Source organism: Mixophyes fleayi, chromosome 1, assembly GCF_038048845.1.
Source record: "Mixophyes fleayi isolate aMixFle1 chromosome 1, aMixFle1.hap1, whole genome shotgun sequence".
Taxonomy (NCBI): Eukaryota; Metazoa; Chordata; class Amphibia; order Anura; family Limnodynastidae; genus Mixophyes; species Mixophyes fleayi.
Window position 1 is genome coordinate 67,185,420 of NC_134402.1, and position 21,805 is coordinate 67,207,224.

The 21,805-nt window shown below is 40.7% G+C and overlaps 1 protein-coding gene across 2 annotated transcripts in view; it reads left to right on the forward strand.

Annotated features, from left to right (window-relative positions):
• The first annotated feature begins 688 nt into the window (after positions 1–688).
• Positions 689–21,805, forward strand: part of CRACD (capping protein inhibiting regulator of actin dynamics) — an 86,839-nt gene continuing 65,722 nt past the window's right edge. For both annotated transcript variants that reach the window (XR_012688123.1, XM_075196002.1), the window contains exon 1: positions 689–894. Coding sequence is in view for 1 of the 2 variants with exons in the window: in XM_075196002.1 (XP_075052103.1) it covers positions 792–894 (103 nt within the window). In the remaining variant the exon portion in view is untranslated. The remainder of the gene's footprint in view (positions 895–21,805) is intronic.

A 21,805-nucleotide genomic window follows, 5' to 3' on the forward strand; every position in this document is an offset into this window, starting at 1 on the left:
GTTTTCGGTTTTATCATCAGGCGTGTCATTACATGTATCTGTATTTATTCAGTTTATGCAAGTTGGAGGGGCCTGATAGCAAATTTAGCAAAGAGGATCTGAAAGACGTAGTGACAATAAGGTTTGATAATTACAGACATCACTATTGAGGGGCTGAGTGGTGGACAATTGTATGAGATACCTCTAGGGCCTGGCACCCACCTGGAATAACTGGATAACTGAAAGGAATGTATGGAAAACTGTTATATGGTTCTTCCTCAGTAGTTGTGGAGTCATTGGGGGGAGCGGAATCAATTGCCTATAGAGGTACGAGGAAAAGAGAACAGAGATTTCTGACAAAATCTCCGCCGCAAAGTGTTTTGGAACGTCCATGAGACAATTGAATTTGCCCCCATTGAGTCATTATTTCCTCCTCACAAGTAAAGCCAATGACTGGTAGTATTACAGAACTAAGAAGGGAAAACTGTTTACCTCAGACATCAGCCCTCAGCTCCCAATATTAAAAATAAAATATGCTTCCCTTCATTTAGCTGCATCTTCCGTCCTGCACATGACTGATGACAGACATGTTACCCCACTGTTCCCTGTCCCTTCAGTGGAAGATGCCAGTTCCTAGACCTGCCATAAATATGACAGATACACTGTGTTATTCTTAACATCATTTTTCTTTGTGGCCAGTGCGTAAAGATGTAGAGCAGGTTTTCTTTATAAATGCCAATTGATGAGTTAATTGTGATGTTTACTGTGTGTATTTGGGTCAAGTCTTGTCGTTCATTATTCATAATATATGCATGTGTAACATTTATATTTCAGTAATCCGTAGGAACAGTATGGCAGATGAAAGAGAAGCAAGGCAGGCTGCTCAGGAGGAATTGCTGAGTGCTAAGGTTTCAGGTAAACACAAACCAGGCCTTTGGATTGCATATTAGAGACAGAATCCATGTTAATTAGACTGTGTGCCGTTTTATTGTTCATGCTTTGTACCTTTGCCCAAGGTCCTACAGTGAGCTTCTTTCATATATACCTCAAGCTTTATTGCTCTGACATACTTAAATAGGAAAGAACTCAATAACACTATCCACTATATAACTGCTTGCCAATATTATAGTATAGCTTGTAAAGGTGGCCGGCTGTTTAGTTTTATAGCAATAATACTGATGACCAAACAGTTTGACGTTTGCATTTGCAGCTCAGTTAAAAAATGCTAAAATAAACTATAAAATGTTACCTTTTGAGCTGAAATGGCTACATTTTATATTATTTATTTTACTGTGTTTGAGTTTATGTTTGTCTCTTACATTGCAAAATGTTAAACATACTATACAATTTAAACCGGCTGAAACATGGGCAGTCTTGTTCACTTACTCAATTTATCTTGCATTTTTTAGTTTGTCTAACTAAAGTTTGAGGATTTATAACAAATGTTTAACTTTAGAACCAGTTTGAGAGACACTTTAAACCATTTGTATTAGTAATAAAAGACCTGTGCACATGAAATCACTATCAAACTTCACTAATAAACTAAGCTTTATAGAAGAAGTAAAGATTGTATAAGGGGTTCATGGGGGCATATTCAATTGTTGGCGTTACAGCCAAATTTAACGCGCCCCGCGCTCTATGACCGTCATTACGTCATAGTGCGCGTAAATACCGGTATTATGGTACTTTTCTCGCTGGATTGCAGCTCGCGGCTCAGGGACCCGCGAGCTGAAATCCATCTTACTATTACCGTAATACCGGTAATAGTTTTTCCGCGGCGGAAACCGCAGAGAATTGAATATGTCTGCATAATTGAACTTGCGGGAAGATCATTAACGGTTCTGTTCATGAAAGATCCACAACAGGACCATGGCAGAAATATATAAATAGCAGTGTTTCTGTAGATTTTATATCAGGACCATGATTGTGACCTTTTATATGGAGTTTATTTTCTAATAACTCTTTTCCCATTATACAGTGATAGCCATGAAACACTCAATTATAATTGCCAATTTTTCCCAGAGCTCACCTGCAGATGCTTATGAAAAGTAACCTGTGCCATTTTGCCATACTCTCACATAGTTAGTGTAAGAATTAAGTCTCATAACAAGTACAGAAGATAAGCAAGCTATAGAATATCACTTAGTATGAGCCATGCACTCCCCTAGTGATTGTTCTATGTAGAGATGTGTGAAGTTGCAATTGTTGGAATTTCACACTAATTGAATATCGTGGTGGTCTGAGCCTTTTCACAGCGGTGCAAATTTTCAGTCATTCAATCTATGGGGGAGAATTCAATTAGCGATGTTCCTGAGAACATTGTGGCTACGCATTTTTACAGTCAGTGCGGTAAAAATATACGCTCATTTTTGCTGTCACCTCTATGGGGTGCAAATGTCTCCGTGGGCGTTCCGGTGATACATTGCTTGTACTTTTTGCTAATTAAATCTCCCTCTACGAGTTCAACTTTTGCTTCACCATTCTGGAGACTGGTCATTCCATACTGTATTTGTAAATTTCTCATTCTGCAGAAATTCAGGTTTCACTGAAATTGGCTCCAATATAATGTATTTTAATTGGAGAGTGTTTTTATTGAGCACTTTGGACACTTGTCCAAAACGCTGCTGTTAGCATTTTCACTAATAGAATTTGTTAGCTCAATTTGGAGAAATTGGACACTGTTCTTTGATCATGGAGTGAAAAGTATAACATATTACTCTCACCTCTATACTTTACTTGCTGAACAGTGGACCCCCAAAGACTTGCCTTCACTTTGGTCATTCATGCATCAATTTGATTGGAGCATTTGCAGACAGTGGACCTCATTTAGAGTCGGACGCAAAATCAATTTTAGGCGCATCCAACAAAAAAACACTATCACGCATGTGCAGAAAGCACCATATCTGCCTGCATCTTGGACGCAATTAACACTTGCGACAGCTTGCGGCTTACTACAAGAGAATGGGCGGAACACGTAATTGTGAAGGCGTCACCTAGTCCCAGTGAGGCGAAGGCGCAACACACGTCAAAAAAGGGCTAAAGCTGTGCGGCAGGAATTAGGTGGCGCAAGTGGTTAGCTAGCTGCAGGAAATGCTCGCAGCTCGGTAGGGTGTTACGAGTGGGACGCAACTGGGGTTGCATGCCACTCGTAATACCCTACCAAGCTGCGGCACACTCCCACTCCTACACTTCTAAAACGGACTTTGCGTCCGACTCTAACTTGACCTAATTTTTTTGTTAAGGGTTCTGTATTAAAATCAAAAAAATGATATCACAGTGTTTCTCTTACACTAAGCAGAATGTAGCTTCATCTTCAGTATGGAGGGTTATGGTGTATTAAATAAGGATCAACAATTGTTTTAGCAACCCTGTGTTAATTAAATTAAAAGAGCAGAAAATGAACACTGTTTCCTGGCTAAAATAGGTCATGATATAACACATTCATTATTTGTTATATAAGTATTACATGAATAATGGGATCTGCTATGCGGTACAGAATAGACCTGCCATTTAAAAACCTGAAACCAAGGATCCTCTTAGCCGTATCAAACAACATTCCTGAATGCAAAATAAGAGCAGATTAGGCCACGCCCTTGGTCCAACAATACCCATGACACATTCATTTGGTGTGAGCCAATAGGCCACATCTCTTTTGACGTCTATAAGTCAGGACTTTCTTCTGAAAATCTGGACTGTTGAAAATTGAAGCAGGTATGAGGCACAAATTCTTATGAATATTGGTTTAGTTCACATGGCTGCCTCCTGTGTGTGTGTGGTGGGGGGGGGGGCAGATAACAATGGTTTTATGTATGCAAAGACCTCTCTCTTATTGAAACCACAAGTACAGGACATTACCTATCATTTCCATTTAATATTGTTATCTGATTAAAATGGATTCTGTCTCTTGCCTGAGATTTGTGTGCTGTGATTCATGTAACGGTTAATAGACATGAATTATTCAAATGAGCTGAATAATTTCATGGTATTTTGAGGTGTGCTGTGACCTTATTCCTACTGAGGGCCCTGGTATTATTCCACAATATTGCACTGGGTTTCTCAATTAATACTGAGGTTTCAAGCATGGGGTGGTGTTTCCTGAATTCCTAATAAGCAATGCACCCTAGGTTAATGAAACAATTTTCCCTGCATGCTGTGACACATAATGTGGGTTTAATACATCATTTTGCCTTGGTAGAAGATGACATTTGCACTTTGCTTTGTACTGAATCATAGGGATAACTGTGGGGGAGGTGTTACAGCGGAACTGGAGGAATTACACTGCATTGTCTGAGAAAATAGAGCGAAATGATTGTCACCTGTTAATTCTCTAGTCTTGTGTCTTATTTCAGCACCCTGCTCCTCTAGTCTCTATAGCAGTGTCAACAGACATTCCCAAATTTGAAAATTTTATCTTTTTGTTCCTTTCAATCTTGTTCCTGGATATTGACCAACACGTGTTCATTGCTAACACGCGTTTTAGTTGCAGGATGCAGTTCTCACTAACTATTCACATACAGTATACATTAAAATGCCTTGCACTTTTGGGCAACCATTTCTCTTTATGTTCACCTCCCTCCCCAGTGTAGCAAATAGGGACTGATATCTGTACAAAAAGAGCAAGTGACACCACTATTTGACATTAGTAAGTTTTACGGTGCTGAATAATGTACACAAATTAACTTAGGTGCTTATACTTAACTGAATATGATTTTTAATACTCCTCCCGTCCCCGAAAGCCCAGAGATGTTCCTTTTTTCCTGTGTGGTTCATCCAGGGGCAGATTGGTAATAGGCCTTACTGGGAATTTTCTCGGTAGGCCGGTGCCTAATGTGGCCATCTGATGTTTAAAAAACAAAAAGTGATTTTTGCCTCCAGTGGTGCAGGCAGGGTGTCTGGCATGGAGACAGGATGGTGTCTGGCCCCTCCTCTGGGATCAGCTTCCTAACCTGATTTGCCCGCAGTTCTCTCTCCTTCCTCCTGTTTGGCCTCCTCCAATCTCTGTACATCCACACATCACATGGGATGCGCACTACATGACAGGTGCCGTCCCCATACGTGAGAGGTGCGACACAGAGAGGAGTCTCCAATACCGCTGGAACAAGGTAAGTATGAGGGGATCTGCTATATTCCTATACTATGTGATGGAATGGGGGGCTGCTATATTCCTATACTATGTGATGAAATGGGGGGCTGCTATATTCCTATACTATGTGAGGGAATGGGAGGGCTGCTATATTCCTATACTATGTGAGGTACTGGGGGGCTGCTATATTTCTATACTATTTGAGGGAATGGGCAGCGCTATATTCCTATACTATGTAAGGGAATGTGGGAGCTTCTATATTCTTATACTATGGGGCATATTCAATTCTTTTTATTCCGCGCCGCGGAAAAACTAACGTTAATACGGTAATAGCTGGATTTCAGCTCGCGGCTCAGGGAGCTGCGAGCTGAAATCCAGCGAGTAAATTACCGTATTAACTGTTTTTCCGCGCACGATTACCGTAATAATGGTAATCGTGCGCGGACCGCGAGATTTTCGGCGTTTCCGCCGAGAATTGAATATGCCCCTATGTGAGGGAATGGGAAATTCTATATTCCTATACTAGAACACCCTGTTTTTTGGCCTCTTACTGAAGCTGTCAGTAGTACTGCCCTTCACACAATTGCAATCAGATTGAGACACTTGGGATTTTTAAAGAAATACATTTATTTGTTTTTTGGGGTACACTGCTCCAAGTTAAAGAACACCCGGGGCCTGATTCATTAAGTAAAGTAAGGCAAAAAAATAAGCAAAACCATCTTACAATGCAAGGGGTGCGAATTAGTTTATTATTTTGTACATAAGTTAAATACTCTCTGTTTTTTCATGTAGCACACAAATACTTGATAGCTTTATTTGTACACAGAAATTTAAAGGTGATCTAGGACATTCCCTACCCGAACTATAAATCTGGCATCACATTTTAAATTTACATCCTCCTCCAATGCAACATGGTTTTATAGATGCAAAATTACAAAAAAAAAAATATTTGCTCTCCTTAATGAATCAGGCCCCCTGTGTTTTCACCACTTACTAAAGATGTCACTGATACCGCCCCTCATATAATTGCATTCAGATTGAAACACTTTTGATATTAAAGGAAAGACATATACGTTTTATTTTGGTGGTAGTGCTGCTCCGAGTCAAAGAACACCTTGTTTTTCGGACGCTTACTAAAGATGTCACTGATACTGCCCTTCACACAATTGCAATCAATTAGAAACACATGAGATTTTTTAAAGAGATAAATATATTTATTTTTTTGGGGTGTGCTGCTCTGAGTTAAAGAACAATCTTTTTTTCTCTTTCATCCAATCTGGGGGACACTGCTACCATGGGGTTGTATGAGGGCACATGGAGTTGGCACTTAAATAGTTAAACTGTCAATGTTACTGTTGACAGAAGCTCCTCCCCTCTGCAACCCCTGAAGCTCCTCAGTGTTATTTAAGTGCCCAAGGAGTTGGGCTGATCTCAGTACTGCTTTTCAGTACTTGCTGTTAGTTAAAATAGATTTTTTCTTATTTATTCTTATTATTGTTTATTTTTACTTAGGACGGGGTAAGTGCTGTAAGCAGCACTTACACCCACAGGACTAAATGGAGCACCGTTCCATTCATTTCAGTTACGCTGGAAGATTTCTTTGTTTAGAGGCAGTGACAGCCGCGCGTTGACGAGGCTGACACTGATTTCTCCTGACAGGTCCGCGCTGCCTCAGGCATAGAGCGCTGTGCCCTGATCAGTGAGCGGCCATTACAGGGAGATACCAAGTCCCCCACTGAAGTGGAGGGGGGAACTTGGATCTCACTGGCCAGAAAAATGAGAGAGCAAACAATGGGGGGAGTGAGAGCAGAGAGGCTCCCCCCACAACACCTAAATGAGAGGTGCCCAGTTTACTGCTCCCCTCACAGAAGACGGGGATGTCAGCTATTAAATTACAGCGGCTAGCTCCTTCCCTCTTCATCCTCATACAGACCTTGGGTCCTCAGCAGCTAAGTACCCACTGGGAAATAACTAACTAACGAGGTTCCTTGTTGTATTAGAGAGAAAACTATATAACATATATATATATATATATATATATATATATATATATATATATATATAAAACTACAGTTTAGAGTTTTATTATAGAAGGCTCTAGAGTTATTGCAGACAGTATGTTACATGAGTGTTCAGTTAAATTTTTCTGAGACGTTCAATTTATTATCCAGATATTAATTTCCATACTGTTTTGAGGCATTAGCCAGGGTCAGAACAAAAGTGGTTCTACTATCTATTATCTCTGTGATGTGATTGTTTATGGCCTGTCTGTTTTCCTTTTCAATAATAACAGATACATTTTACTTGACAGATACAAGTATTATTACACACATGTAGTGGTTAAACCTGAGGAGGAGTGAGTCATGTTCATATAGGACTGCTCCCCCCTACACAGATTGGTATGTTCCATTGGAGCCAGTGCAGGAGAAGTGACAGTTGGAGACAGTTGAAGAACCTCCTGAGCAGTTTTACCTCAGACACTGCCCTAGACCTGGTTCTGGAGGGATGAGGACCTTACATCAGTTATATCTTACACACATCTGTACAAATAGATATCTGTAGAATATTTACATACTTTTACTAATTCCTTCACATAGAGGGGCATATTCAATTAGGGTTCCGGTTCGCGGGATCGCGCCGGAACGGGCCGCGAACTTAATCCACGTTACTGCAATAATACGCGTTACCGCGAACCGGAACCCTAATTGAAAATACCCCAGATAGTCTTACTGTTGAGATTCTCTCTATTGTGAAGATTTTTCCATTATGTTTATTAACACAAATTGTGTTGGGGAGTACAGCTCTGGGTTTATCCCTGTATGATTAGGAGATATGTATGTGTGTGTATATAAACACATAAATATATATATATATATATATATATATATATATATATATATATATATATAGTTCAAAATAAATAAATAAATGTAGTGTAACTGGGACTATTGATATAGAGTTGCAGGTTACTTATTTCTGTTGCATCATAAATATTGCGAAACATGTCTGACAAAAGTAAAACAAACAAGGTGGAATATTTTACCACTGCAAAATGTAAAACCAAACTAACCCAGTGGATGGTAGGATCTTGAGTCCGTTTGTGTGGACTGTGATGCAGATGGCTAGGGCAGGTGCGCACAAGGGCATCCCTCAGATGGGGATCCAGCATAGGCGACTACATTGGGACAGTCAGTGGCGACACTATTTCAGTTGCGCGCCCATCCTGCAGAGATACTCCCAGTGGATGCGATTATCACTCTGGTTCAAAATGTATCAGTGCAACCTTCTAAGACAGCTGCCCTTACGACATCTTCAAAGGTTGCAGAGGAAGTCTGTCCTATCAACTGTCCTTGATTCCCAGGGTCAAATCCAGGTGGAAGTTTCTTGGTCTACTTCATTAGTACAGAAACTTGAAAAATTAAATACATTTCTTGAGTCCACGAGAACTCAGACTTCCTGTAAAAGGCATAAGTCTGCTCATCCTCTCATCCTCTCTTAGTGGTCTCTGATTCAGACCAAAGTGGGAAAGAGGCTGAAGAGGTGTGTAGTCTGCCTTCCTCCTTCTGAAGAGCTGACGAATCTCATTGAGTCAGCATGGAAACAGCTAGACAGAAAATTGATTGTAAGGCATAGGTTACCTAGCCTCTTTTCATTTCGGCCAAGTGAGATGATCCAATGGGAACAGATACCATAAGGTGGATACACCTTTAGCGCTTGGCATGCCTTACCAATCTTTCTGTACCTGGCTCGGCTACTTGTAAAAATAGCACTCACCGTAAAATAGAAAGTTCTTTTGAAGACCATGCTTTCTTCCACACAAGTGGCTAGAGAGATAGAGACCTGTGCAGATCAGATTGTTGATGGTCTACAGAATTCTGATTTGCTCCCTCTGCATTACATCTGAACGAAGCCTTAGGATATATGAGGCAGCTCGGAATTCATCCGTAGTATCTTCTTCCATCTCCGCATCACTAGTTACAGATCGAAAAATTTTGTGGTTGTGTTCATGGAACGCAGGTAAAAAAATCTAAAAAGTCCTTGGAATCTCTTCCTTATGTCAACTCTGTTCTTTTAGGTGCAGAGCTATACAACATCATCAGTCAGGCTACAGGAGAAAAAAGTTTCTTCCTCCCTATTAATGTCTAGAAGCCACGAGGACCCTATTTTGATTCCTTTCGTCTACCCTGTCAGGACTGGCTTTTTAAACTGTGTGGGCAGTCTTACAGAGGTAGGCCAATCAAGTCCAGGGATCAGTCACAGAAGGGCAGACTGTCCTATTCCAACAAGTGTCCAGGGCCTAAGAACCCTGAAAAGCCTGCAACCTTGCGGCTGTTGTGGGTGGATGGCTCTTTTTGTTCCTGAACCAATGGACGGTTTCCACTCAGGATCGGTGGATTACGGAATTCATGCAATGTGGCTTCATGATAGTTCTCCATAATCAGCCACCTCATCGTTTCTTTTCCACCACTCCACGAGACAAAGTAAAGAGATAGTTACTGACATCTCTTATTAATGTGGGAGTTATCTGCCAGGTCCCAGAGGGACAAAGGGGCAGAAGTTTCTATTCAAACCTCTTCCTGGTTCACAAGCCAGATGGCTCCTTTTGTCCCATCGCAGATTGCAGTGGGGGACTCCCACTTTCAATTCTGTTAGGCCTTCCCAAGGCTCCTTAAGTGCCTTGTAGAGACCATAAATCTTTACAAAGTATTTACAAATATCATGGCAGTCATGGCAGCACGGTTGTGTCCCCTAGACTTTGCATCAACCTGTACTTGGATAATTTGCTAGTAAAGGCTAACTCGGATCAGACCCTCCAGCTCCATCTTTCGATGTTCAAACAAGTGCTGGAACCAAAATTTACAAAATTTACAGTTGGTCCCCTGTCAGAGGATGTTTTTCATTGGCTTTATACTGGACACCAGACTGTAGAGGGTGTTTTTACCAATCAACAAGGTGCATTTTCTTCAGATCTACATCCTGCTATGTATGAAACTAATAGGTGAGATGGTCTCCACCTTCGAAATGTTTCCGTACGGTTCCACTCTCGTATAGTTCAGTGGGACCTCTTGTTCAACTAGTTAGGATCCCATCTTCGGCTGCCCTCTCCAGGGCCGCCATCAGGGAGGTACGGGGGTACTGTTGTACCGGGCCCGGGCTCACCAGGGGGCCCGGTACAACAGCTCAGCAAAGACTTACCTGGGGCCCGCCGCTGGTCTCCGCTATTCTGTCTTCAGCCTGGCTGTCACCGTGACAGCCAGGCACCAGGATCCGATCGCAGGGGGAATGATTCCTCCACCCCTGCGTTTGGATCCTGGTGCCTGGCTGTCACGGTGACAGAATAGACAGAATAGCGGAGACCAGCGGCGGGCCCCAGGTAAGTATGTGTTGCTCATGGGGGGGGCGCTCATGGGGGGGGGGCACTCATGGGGGGGGGGGGGCCCGGGTGGCACGGGGGCAAGTATGGGCCCAATTTTTTCTAAAGGCGGTCCTGGGCCTCTCGGACGCTCCAGTTGTCTCCCAGAATGCGCCTTTCCCTTGGTTGGAGGCAGGTCACCTGACAGTGGGCAGGTCCTTTGTCCCTTTGTCCTGGATAATAGTCACAGGAATGTTGGAGCCGGATCAAGGAGACTCTCCAGATATTATTCTGGGTGGAAATGAATTCTGCAATATATATTTATCCTGGGTGTAGATAATTGGGAGGCCGATTACCCAAGCAGATGCACCGTGTTGCTAGGGGAGTGGTCTCTACTCACAGAGGTGTTTCAATGGTTGGTCCAGAAGTGGGAACCTTCGGATGTGGCCCTCATGGCATCTCCACGAAATCGCTAGGTGCCCAGGTTCTGCTCAGGACCAGAGACCCCTTGGCGTGCACGGTGGATTTCATGAACATGACATGACATAAGACACTGCGCAATTTCAGTGATCCTGATTGCACCCGATTGGCCATGTCGAGCCTGTTATGCGGACTTACTGCGCATGACAGTTGGTAAATGGTGACGACTTCTACACCGCCTCTGCAGTGAGAGTTTCTGGACTTTGGGCTCCATACTGACGGCTGTATTTTGCAAGATACCTTCCTTCCAACCAAAAGTGGTTGGAAGGCACTTTCCTGCATTTAATACTGACTTCCATGGGTTATTACAGGCAAAGTAACGTGCTGGGTCCAGGGTGAGCAGTTCTTATGGGCTCATGATCCAGGGGGCACAAGCCCCTTGACACATGAGCCCACCCTGCGCCCATGGGTAATGATGGGGGGGTTCGCTCTTAAAGGAATGTCAGTGGAAGTGTGTGGGCTATTAATTTAATGCTGAGAGTGGGGATAAATCAGTTGATACACATTAGCTGATCTATTGTTTAAATTACACACCATCAGCCTGTAAAAAGGAAAGTTATATCCTGCAGATTACAAATCTGTACCATGACTTTATAATCTACTACAACATAGCATGGTTAAATACTCACCCGCCCATGGTAATCTGGATTTCCATCTCGCTCGGGAGCTGTACCTCTATGTCCACAACAGGATCATTGTTGTTGCTGGATTTCTGGAGGTATCGTATCACCAAGAGACTAAATCCAATTATACAAGATACAGCTCCTATTATATCCAGGGCCAGGCAGCTATTAGGTTTTTTCTCTGAGTCACTGATTTCTTGACTGGTGGTTCTGCATCCAGCTCCCCAGAATCGAAATAAGCAAAGGATAACTCCTAAAATCAGAATCAGCATCCCCAAACCAAAAAAATGTAGACATTGACGCTTTTGTCCACATATTAGGTAGTCTTCTGGGTTGTTTTCTTCACGTTGAGCCTCCAGCTTAGCTCTACATTGTGCAATAAAGATTACACCAATGCCAATCGCGGCCAGAGCAGGGCCTAACACTTCCTCCGTTCTACTGCAGTCGTTGTTATTGTTACTGCAGGACTTGAAGGTGTAGATGGCGAGCAGTGTCCCCAGGCATAATAGTATCTCTCGGAATAGATAAAGTCCACATGTAAGTCCACTTCTTGTCTGAGGAGTCCAGCGCACAGATGGGAAGCAGAAAGATGGCATTCTCTCAGACAACTGCTTCACCTTTAATTCACTGACTTCACCTATACTGAGCAGGTGATGCTGTGACAGTTACATTTATACTTACCAGGGTTCTGTGAGGTACCATTGGTATTGTGACATCACGTGAGGTAATCTCTAGGTCATGTGACAAACCTAGTACTGAGCTGAAAAAATTAAGTTGACAGCTATTAAGTGTAAAATATAGACAAATTCATAATACCTTGGTACAGTTTTGATAAAGACGCCTTGTCTGTAGGAGCAAAATAATTATTATATAATATATAAGAATATATCATGTAGGGATATATGTAAAAATAAACACATGAAACGCTTACTAAATTGACATATGGAAGGAAATGTCTGCAGAATTATTAGAGTACAAATAACAATTGTTGTTACTAAAAATGTCAAACACAGATATTAGTCATAGTCAGTTAGAAAAGAGAAGTAAGGTACCAAATTCACAATCAATGTGATGTGTCAGTCCAATGTCCAAGGCCCCCTGTGTTTTCACCACTTACTAAAGATGTCACTGATACCGCCCCTCATATAATTGCATTCAGATTGAAAAACTTTTGATAGTAAAGGCAAGAAATATACGTTTTATTTTGGTGGTAGTGCTGCACCGAGTCAAAGAACACCTTGTTTTTTGGCCACTTACTGTAGATGTCACGGATACTGCCCTTCACACAATTGCAGTCAATTGGAAACACATGAGATTTTTAAAGAGATAAATATATTTATTTTTTTTGGGTGTGCTCCTCCGAGTTAGAGAACATTGGTTTTTTTCCTCACCGGCAAAAAAACAGTAAAAAAGACAAATGAGTGTATTACTCTTGGTATTCGCATTAAGAAAGCTGTAAAAATCATTGATACTTTCAATAATACTTTTTCAATATTCAAAATTAAGAAATAAAAATAAAAACGACTTACCTGCATTTTATACTGACTTCCATGGGTTTTTACAGGCAAAGTAACATGCTGGGTCCAGGGTGAGCAGTTCTAATGGGCTCATGATCCAGGGGGCACAAGACCCTTGACACATGAGCCCACCCTGCACCCATGGGTAATGATGGGGGGGTTCGCTCTTAAAGGAATGTCAGTGGAAGTGTGTGGGCTATTAATTTAATGCTGAGAGTGGGGATAAATCAGTTGATATACATTAGCTGATCTATTGTTTAAATTACACACCATCAGCCTGTAAAAAGGAAAGTTATATCCTGCAGATTACAAATCTGTACCACTTTATAATCTATTACAACATAGCATGGTTAAATACTCACCCGCCCATGGTAATCTGGATTTCCATCTCGCTCGGGAGCTGTACCTCTATGTCCACAACAGGATCATTGTTGTTGCTGGTTTTCTGGAGGTATCGTATCACCAAGAGACTAAATCCAATTATACAAGATACAGCTCCTATTATATCCAGGGCCAGGCAGCTATTAGGTTTTTTCTCTGAGCCACTGATTTCTTGACTGGTGGTTCTGCATCCAGCTCCCCAGAATCGAAATAAGCAAAGGATAACTCCAAAAATCAGAATCAGCATCCCCAAACCAAAAAAATTTATACATTGACGCTTCTGTCCACATATTAGGTAGTCTTCTGGGTTGTTTTCTTCACGTTGAGCCTCCAGCTTAGCGCTACATTGTGCAATAAAGATTACACCAATGCCAATCGTGGCCAGAGCAGGGCCTAATACCTCCTCCGTTCTACTGCAGTTGTTGTTATTGTTACTGCAGGACTTGAAGGTGTAGATGGCGAGCAGTGTCCCCAGGCATAATAACATCTCTCCGAATAGATAAAGTCCACATATAAGTCTACTTCTTGTCTGAGGAGTCCAGCGCACAGATGGGAAGCAGAAAGATGCCATTCTCTCAGACAACTGCTTCACCTATACTTCACTGATTACTGCTTCACCTATACTGAGCAGGTGATGCTGTGACAGTTACGTTTATACTTACCAGGGTTCTGTGAGGTACCATTGGTATTGTGACATCACGTGAGGTAATCTGTAGGTCATGTGACAAACCTAGTACTGAGCTGAAACATTAAGTTGACAGCTATTAAGTGTAAAATATAGACAAATTCAAAATATCTTGGTACAGTTTTGAAAAAGACGCCTTGTCTGTAGGAGCAAAATAATTATTATATAATATATAAGAATATATCATGTAGGGATATATGTAAAAATAAACACATGAAACGCTTACTAAATTGACATATGGAAGGAAATGTCTGCAGAATTATTAGAGTACAAATAACAATTGTTACTAAAAATGTCGAACACAGATATTAGTCATAGTCAGTTACAAAAGAGAAGTAAGGTACCAAATTCACAATCAATGTGATGTGTCAGTCCAATGTAAAGGTCAATAATAGGATGAATAAGTACAAATTCATGATCCAACAGACTAATTAAAGTTCAAGCCAAGGTTCACGACAGGCAGTAAACATTCAGAGTCAGAACCAGGCAAGGCCAAATTATAGAAATCCAAAAGTTTCATGGGAATTTTTTTCCGGTGGAGTGGGCAGGAGTTCCCCCTTCCTCCTGTTTGGTCTCCTCCAATCCCTGTAAAGCAACACGGCACATGGGACTTGCACCACATGACAGGTGCCACCCCCATGTGTGAGAGGTGCGACACAGAGAAGAGTCTCCAATACCGGTGAAACAAGGTAAGTATGAGGGGGGCTGCTATATTCCTATACTATGTGATGTAATAGGGGCACTGCTATATTCCTATACTATGTGATGAAATGGGGAGCTGCTATATTCCAGTACTATGTGAGGGAATGGGGAGGCTGCTATATTCCTATACTATGTGATGTAATAGGGGCACTGCTATATTCCTGTACTATGTGATGTAATAGGGGCATTGCTATATTCCTATACTATGTGATGTAATAGGGGCACTGCTATATTCCTGTACTATGTGATATAATAGGGGCACTGCTATATTCCTATACTATGTGATATAATAGGGGCACTGCTATATTCCTATACTATGTGATGAAATGGGGAGCTGCTATATTCCAGTACTATGTGAGGGAATGGGGAGGCTGCTATATTCCTATACTATGTGATGTAATAGGGGCACTGCTATATTCCTGTACTATGTGATGTAATAGGGGCACTGCTATATTCCTATACTATGTGATGTAATAGGGGCACTGCTATATTCCTGTACTATGTGATATAATAGGGGCACTGCTATATTCCTATACTATGTGATATAATAGGGGCACTGCTATATTCCTATACTATGTGATGAAATGGGGAGCTGCTATATTCCAGTACTATGTGAGGGAATGGGGAGGCTGCTATATTCCTATACTATGTATGGGAATGGGGGGGGGGGCTTCTATATTCCTGTAATATGTGAGGGAATGGGGGGGGGCAGATATATTCCTATACTATGTGATGGAATGATGAGGGCTTCTATATTCCTATACTATATGATGGAATGGGGGCGCTTCTATATTCCAATACTATGTGAGGGAATGGGAGAAGCTGCTATATTCCTATACTATGTGAGGGAATGGGGGGAGGCTACTATATTCCTATACTATGTGAAAGAATGGGAGAGGCTGCTATATTCCTATACTATGTGATGGAATGGGAGAGGCTGCTATATTCCTATACTATGTGATGGAATGGGAGAGGCTGCTATATTCCTATACTATGTGAAAGAATGGGGGGAGGCTGCTATATTCCTATACTATGTGAAAGAATGGGGGGAGGCTGCTATATTCCTATACTATGTGAAAGAATGGGGGGAGGCTGCTATATTCCTATACTATGTGAGGGAATGGGGGGAGGCTGCTATATTCCTATACTATGTGAAAGAATGGGGGGAGGCTGCTATATTCCTATACTATGTGAAAGAATGTGAGAGGCTGCTATATTCCTATACTATGTGATGGAATGGGAGAGGCTGCTATATTCCTATACTATGTGATGGAATGGGAGAGGCTGCTATATTCCTATACTATGTGAAAGAATGGGGGGAGGCTGCTATATTCCTATACTATGTGAAAGAATGGGGGGAGGCTGCTATATTCCTATACTATGTGAAAGAATGGGGGGAGGCTGCTATATTCCTATACTATGTGAGGGAATGGGGGGAGGCTGCTATATTCCTATACTATGTGAAAGAATGGGGGGAGGCTGCTATATTCCTATACTATGTGAAAGAATGGGAGAGGCTGCTATATTCCTATACTATGTGATGGAATAGGAGAGGCTGCTATATTCCTATACTATGTGAGGGAATGGGGGGCTGCTATATTCCTATACTATGTGAAGGAATGGGCTGCTATTTTCCTATATTATGTGAGAGAATGGGGGGCTGTTATATTCATATACTATTTGAGGGATTTCGGGGCTGCTATATAACTATGCTATGTGAGGGAATGTGGGGGTGGCTATATTTCTATACTCTCTGAAGGAATGGGGCGACTGCTATATTACTACAATGTGCGAGGGAATGGAGGGCTATGTTACTAAAATGTGTAAGGGAAAGGAGGGAGGTTTTAATATAATATCTACACTGACAATATCACCAATCCTTTGCACTTACTGTATCACCAGCAATCCCTTGGAATAGCTCTCCCCTTCACTTATGCCATTCTCAGCCCCCATTGTACTGATCTCATTGACAACCCTCCCTGCACTGTTATTAATTCAAACCATCCAAAATCACTGGGCAACCTTAGAGTTCATAGACAGTTGTTTCAAAAGAAGTGTTTTGTTGCAGATACTTAAAGCATTTCACCTTGATCGAACCTGGAAAGACATTTATTATAAGAATTACTTTAAATGCATTTTTTTGAAACACACGGTACACACACACACACACGGTACACACACACACACACACACACACACACACACACACACACATATATAAAATATTATAGAGAGAGAGATTTGACTGGTGGTTTGCATCTCATAATGTCAGGGAAAGATGCAACAGTGCGGTAAGCTGTTCATATGCTGCTCTGGTAGACTGATCAAATACAATTGAGGCAACATGTTTCATAATAGTTAAACTTATTACACAAAATCAGATATGTTTCTATCAAGGGAATTTTGGAAGGATGTGTTAGTAGGCAACTAAACAAGTTGGAGCACAGAGGCATTAGCCAGTTGCAGACAATGCAAAAGCATTCATGTATTTATATATCACAGGACCGGTAGCCTTCCCCTGCATTACTTTAGAAATGAACCACTGTGTCTTAAGTCATCACATCTAGGTTTTCCTAAATGTTACTACAATCAAATTCCAATAGTTCTAAATACAGTTGATTTGGTCTCGCCCATATTAAGCCACTTTAATATTTTTTTCCAGGGCCACTTTAAGTTCCCAATCCACCCCTGGGTTCATCTCGTAGTCCTGGCTGAAAACCAGAGCTGCATGGCACAGGTTGCGGTTTCTGAAGGGTTTGTAATTTCCCCTGCAAACTTTTTTAAAGAGGTGAAAGTAATGTTCTGCCACTTAAATGGTAATGATGCGTCACATGGTTACTAAAAACAGCAAAAAAAAAACAGTATTTTATCTACATCAAAGGCTGTATATGACTAAGCTGAATAATTTACCTGAAATAACTGATGTTTGTCCTTAGCTAAATATGTCCATCATGCTCTCTTTCTGCCCTCTGCTACAATTGCAATGTTAACAGCATGTTTCCTTCTCTAAGACATAGGGGTGTATTTATTAAACTGCGGGTTTGAAAAAGTGGAGATGTTGTCTATAGCAACCAATCAGATTCTAGATGTCATTTTGTAGAATGTACTAAATAAATAACTAGAATCTGATTGGTTGCTATAGGCAGCATCTCCACATTTTGAAACTCGCAGCTTGATATATTTATCCCGACTGGACAGGTTTGGAATAACTAGAACAGGCTTGGTAGCAGGTCCATTTTAAGTACTACAATTCTGCTCCAGCAGGACATGATCAGTTTCTGCCACCTGAACAGATCCACTTTTATGGACTTCTCAATTAACACATGTTCATAGAGAAGTACTATTATACACTATGGGCTATGGTATTTAGTAAACTGCGGGTTTGAAAAAGTAGAGATATTGCCTATAGCAACCAATCAGATTCTAGCTGTCATTTTGTAGAATGTACTAAATAAATGATAGCTAGAATCTGATTGGTTGCTACAGGCAACATCTCCACTTTTTCAAACCTGCAGTTTAGTAAATATACCCCAAAGAGTGATTGACAATGTGGAAGACCTGATTATCAGAAATGCACTGTTTAAATTGGTTGAATTCAAATACCAGTGATGTCACAGTAGCACACATGACTGCAGTCTCCGCTTTGACTTGTATCAAGTTCCACTGTCCTAAAAAGGTGGGAGGACCATCTGTTGTCTGTTATGAAATTGGGAGATAATATTATTTAAATATTTTTAACAGAGCAGCAGTGGAATTTCAGGTTAATAACAATTGTTATTAACAATGTTTATGAAAACTAGTTCACAGGCAAACTGTGGTGTTGTTCATTGCAACCAATCAGACTCTAGCTTTTATTTTTGTAGTGCAGTTTCGAAAATGAAACCAAGTATCTAATTGGTTGCTATGGACAACTTCACAGTATTTCTGTGCAGTAGTTTTCATAAATGTCTCCAATGTATTTTATCTTCATGATTCATATATAATAGATTGCAAGCTTGTGAACAGGCCCTCTTACCGCTCTGTATGTATTACCAAGTATTGTTTTATTACTGTTTCTTCCCAATTGTAAAGTGCTACGGAATCTGCTGACGCTATATAAATAAATATTGATGATAATTTATACACATTCTCTGCCAGAAGAAGTCTGAAATTCAGGGAACTGAATGTTTGCAGTTGACTGTGCAGCTTCTATGATCCGTCTATTCAGTTTTATTGACAATCTTTCCATACCCTACGTTTACTTTGAAAGTACGTTATGATCATTGGGAGAAGAGAAGTTTATTGGTGAGAAATAAAACCATTTTGAGTGGAGTTCTCTTCTAATCATGCTTGGGATAATAGGGAAATAAATATAGGACTCAAATAAATGGATGTGAAGAGTTTCTTCTCTATTTGGAAAGGAAAGGACAAAAGCCCAAGTACTTGTATTTCGGACCCTCTGCCAGATGACCAGGGTAACAGCCAATGGCTGTCAAAGCCCCATGGGTGCATGTGAGTTTTTAACATTTGGACATGTGGGCCTTTAAAAAATTTGTTATGGGTCTCACAATTGACGCCCCATGTTCCAGTGTAATAGGTTTTGTTTTTTTCACTGGAGTTGGCTAAATATAATCTCTATTATGCAAAAATAATGGTGATAGTTTGACTTTAAAATTCCAGGATAATGGTCAACCTGACACAGATATCAGCACTGCATGAAAAACACAGTAAAATAATATATCTTTAGTACTGAGCTAAAGTTTACTAGAAAATGATTGAGACCTTATGCAATAGTCTTATCATAAGAGAAATTCATCTGTAGTGTCATTCTCTGGCACATAAAATACGTGCAGCATGGCTAACTGTAACACCGCTGATATATTCATTGCTCCCTGTAAAATATATGCTGTGTAACTGATCCAGCCGAATAGCTCTGAGACACATCCTAAGTGATTTATAAATTAGGTGGCTGTTCTGTGAGTCTGCACAATATTTTGCCACATTTGAAAAACGAGCCTTGGACAGGAGAGTTCACAGAATTGGTATAATAGTTTATAATTAGTGCATTAATATGTAAGCAATTTCTAGCATGGCTGTATTTTATATTATAATTCTTTGTTTTTATATTGTTTTATAAAAGGGCTTTATTGATCTATGAGTCGGCAAGACATTTACAGGGGTTCCCCAAGATCTGGGGGTATATTTACTAAACTGCGGGTTTGAAGTGGAGATGTTGCCTATAGCAACCAATCAGATTCTAGCTGTCATTTATTTAGTGCAGGGGTGTCCAACCTTTTAGCTTCCCTGGGCCACATTGGAAGACGACGAGTTGGTTTGGGACGGACATAAGATACACTAACAATAACAATAGCTGATCATCCAAAAAACCATAGAAAACATAGTTAACATATATATATATATATATATATATATATATATATATATATATATATAAATATATATATGAGAAAAAAAGTGATATATATATATATATATATATAAATATAATATCACTTTTTTTTCAAATCCCCCTATACTTACCTTTCACTTGCCTTTCACTTGCCCTGTTCAAAAAATCCTCTCTAGTTATTATACTATAATCACTTTTTGTATTGTTTCGATGCAATATCAATAAAGTGCATTTAAGCCAGGCATTGTATATCAGGGTGCCCTGACCAGGCCTGCGGTACCTGACATATACATCACTATGACCCCAAATTGTGACCTGTTTTGCTAATTACACCTCTATGTTAGTTAAGGGATAACAACTTATAATGGACCAAAGAGAATAATATATAATGCCCCATTAGTATTACAAGTAGAAGTATGTAGCAGGGAGATAAGGTCCATGATGCTCCAGGACCAGGTGACTTTTATTCACTGGTCAGCATCCCTTGAAATAATAAAAAAAAATCCCCCTTAACTTACCTTTTAATCGGCTTGTTCTCCTGTCCTCTTCTCTTCTTTTCTCCAATTCTGTGGTGCTGATTGTTCTTCTCGGGCGGGTGTCTCCTCTGTGCTGCGCTCCGCAATGGATGTTGGGCGTGATGACATCACGCCCGACATTCACTGCGAGCACCGCACGGAGGAGGAGACAAGGGAGGGAGCCGGAGTACCAGCTGACGTGACCGCAAGGTAAGTATTTTCTTTTCTTTTTTTTGCATGATTTGTTTTTCCATTAACAGTGCTGCCCCCTTGCCACAACCAAAACTCCTTCTGGGCCACATTTACAGGCGTGCTGGGCCGCGGGTTGGACAACCCTGATTTAGTGCATTCTACAAAATGACAGCTAGAATCTGATTGGTTGCTATAGGCAACATCTCCAATTTTTCAAACCCGCAGTTTAATAAATATAAACCCTGATCTTCTAAAATCACAAGTGAAAGTTTAGTAGATTTTTACGGCTGCATTAAATGTGTGAAATTTTGGGAAGAATTATGAAAACATGTGACTTCTTCTAATTTTGCACATTTTCTGTAAATAATTTGCATTAAATAAAAATATATTTATCCAATTAACTAACACAGAAAAGCCCAGCATCTGTCAATTAAAAAATAAAAAAGGTATTCTGGGCTGAACTGACACATCACAACATGATAGATTAGATTGTCCTGAAGCTGTAAAATACCCCCCCTCCCCCGCATATGAAGGTGTTAATGTAAATATGTGGAGAGGCTGCATTATTGATTCTTCTCTCTACATTGAGTGCGTGTACATTAAGTACAATGTATTGCAGAACCCATGTAACGGTCTAGTTGATATTACCCAATCAGAGAGGCTTATCCACACTGTGCCCAATCAGAACAAAGTCACTCTGCATTGGTTATATAGTGACAATCCTCCCAGCCTGTCATGTACAACAGGGCTCCGTATACGGCATCTAGATGTTTTTTTATTTTTATTTGCTTATGAGTTAAAAACAGGAAGAAAGAGGCTCCTCACTGTGGATTTAGGTGATTAATATATTGGTAAAAGAGATTTAGGGGGAGTCTTTATTTAAATAAGATATTTTCTCATGCTCTG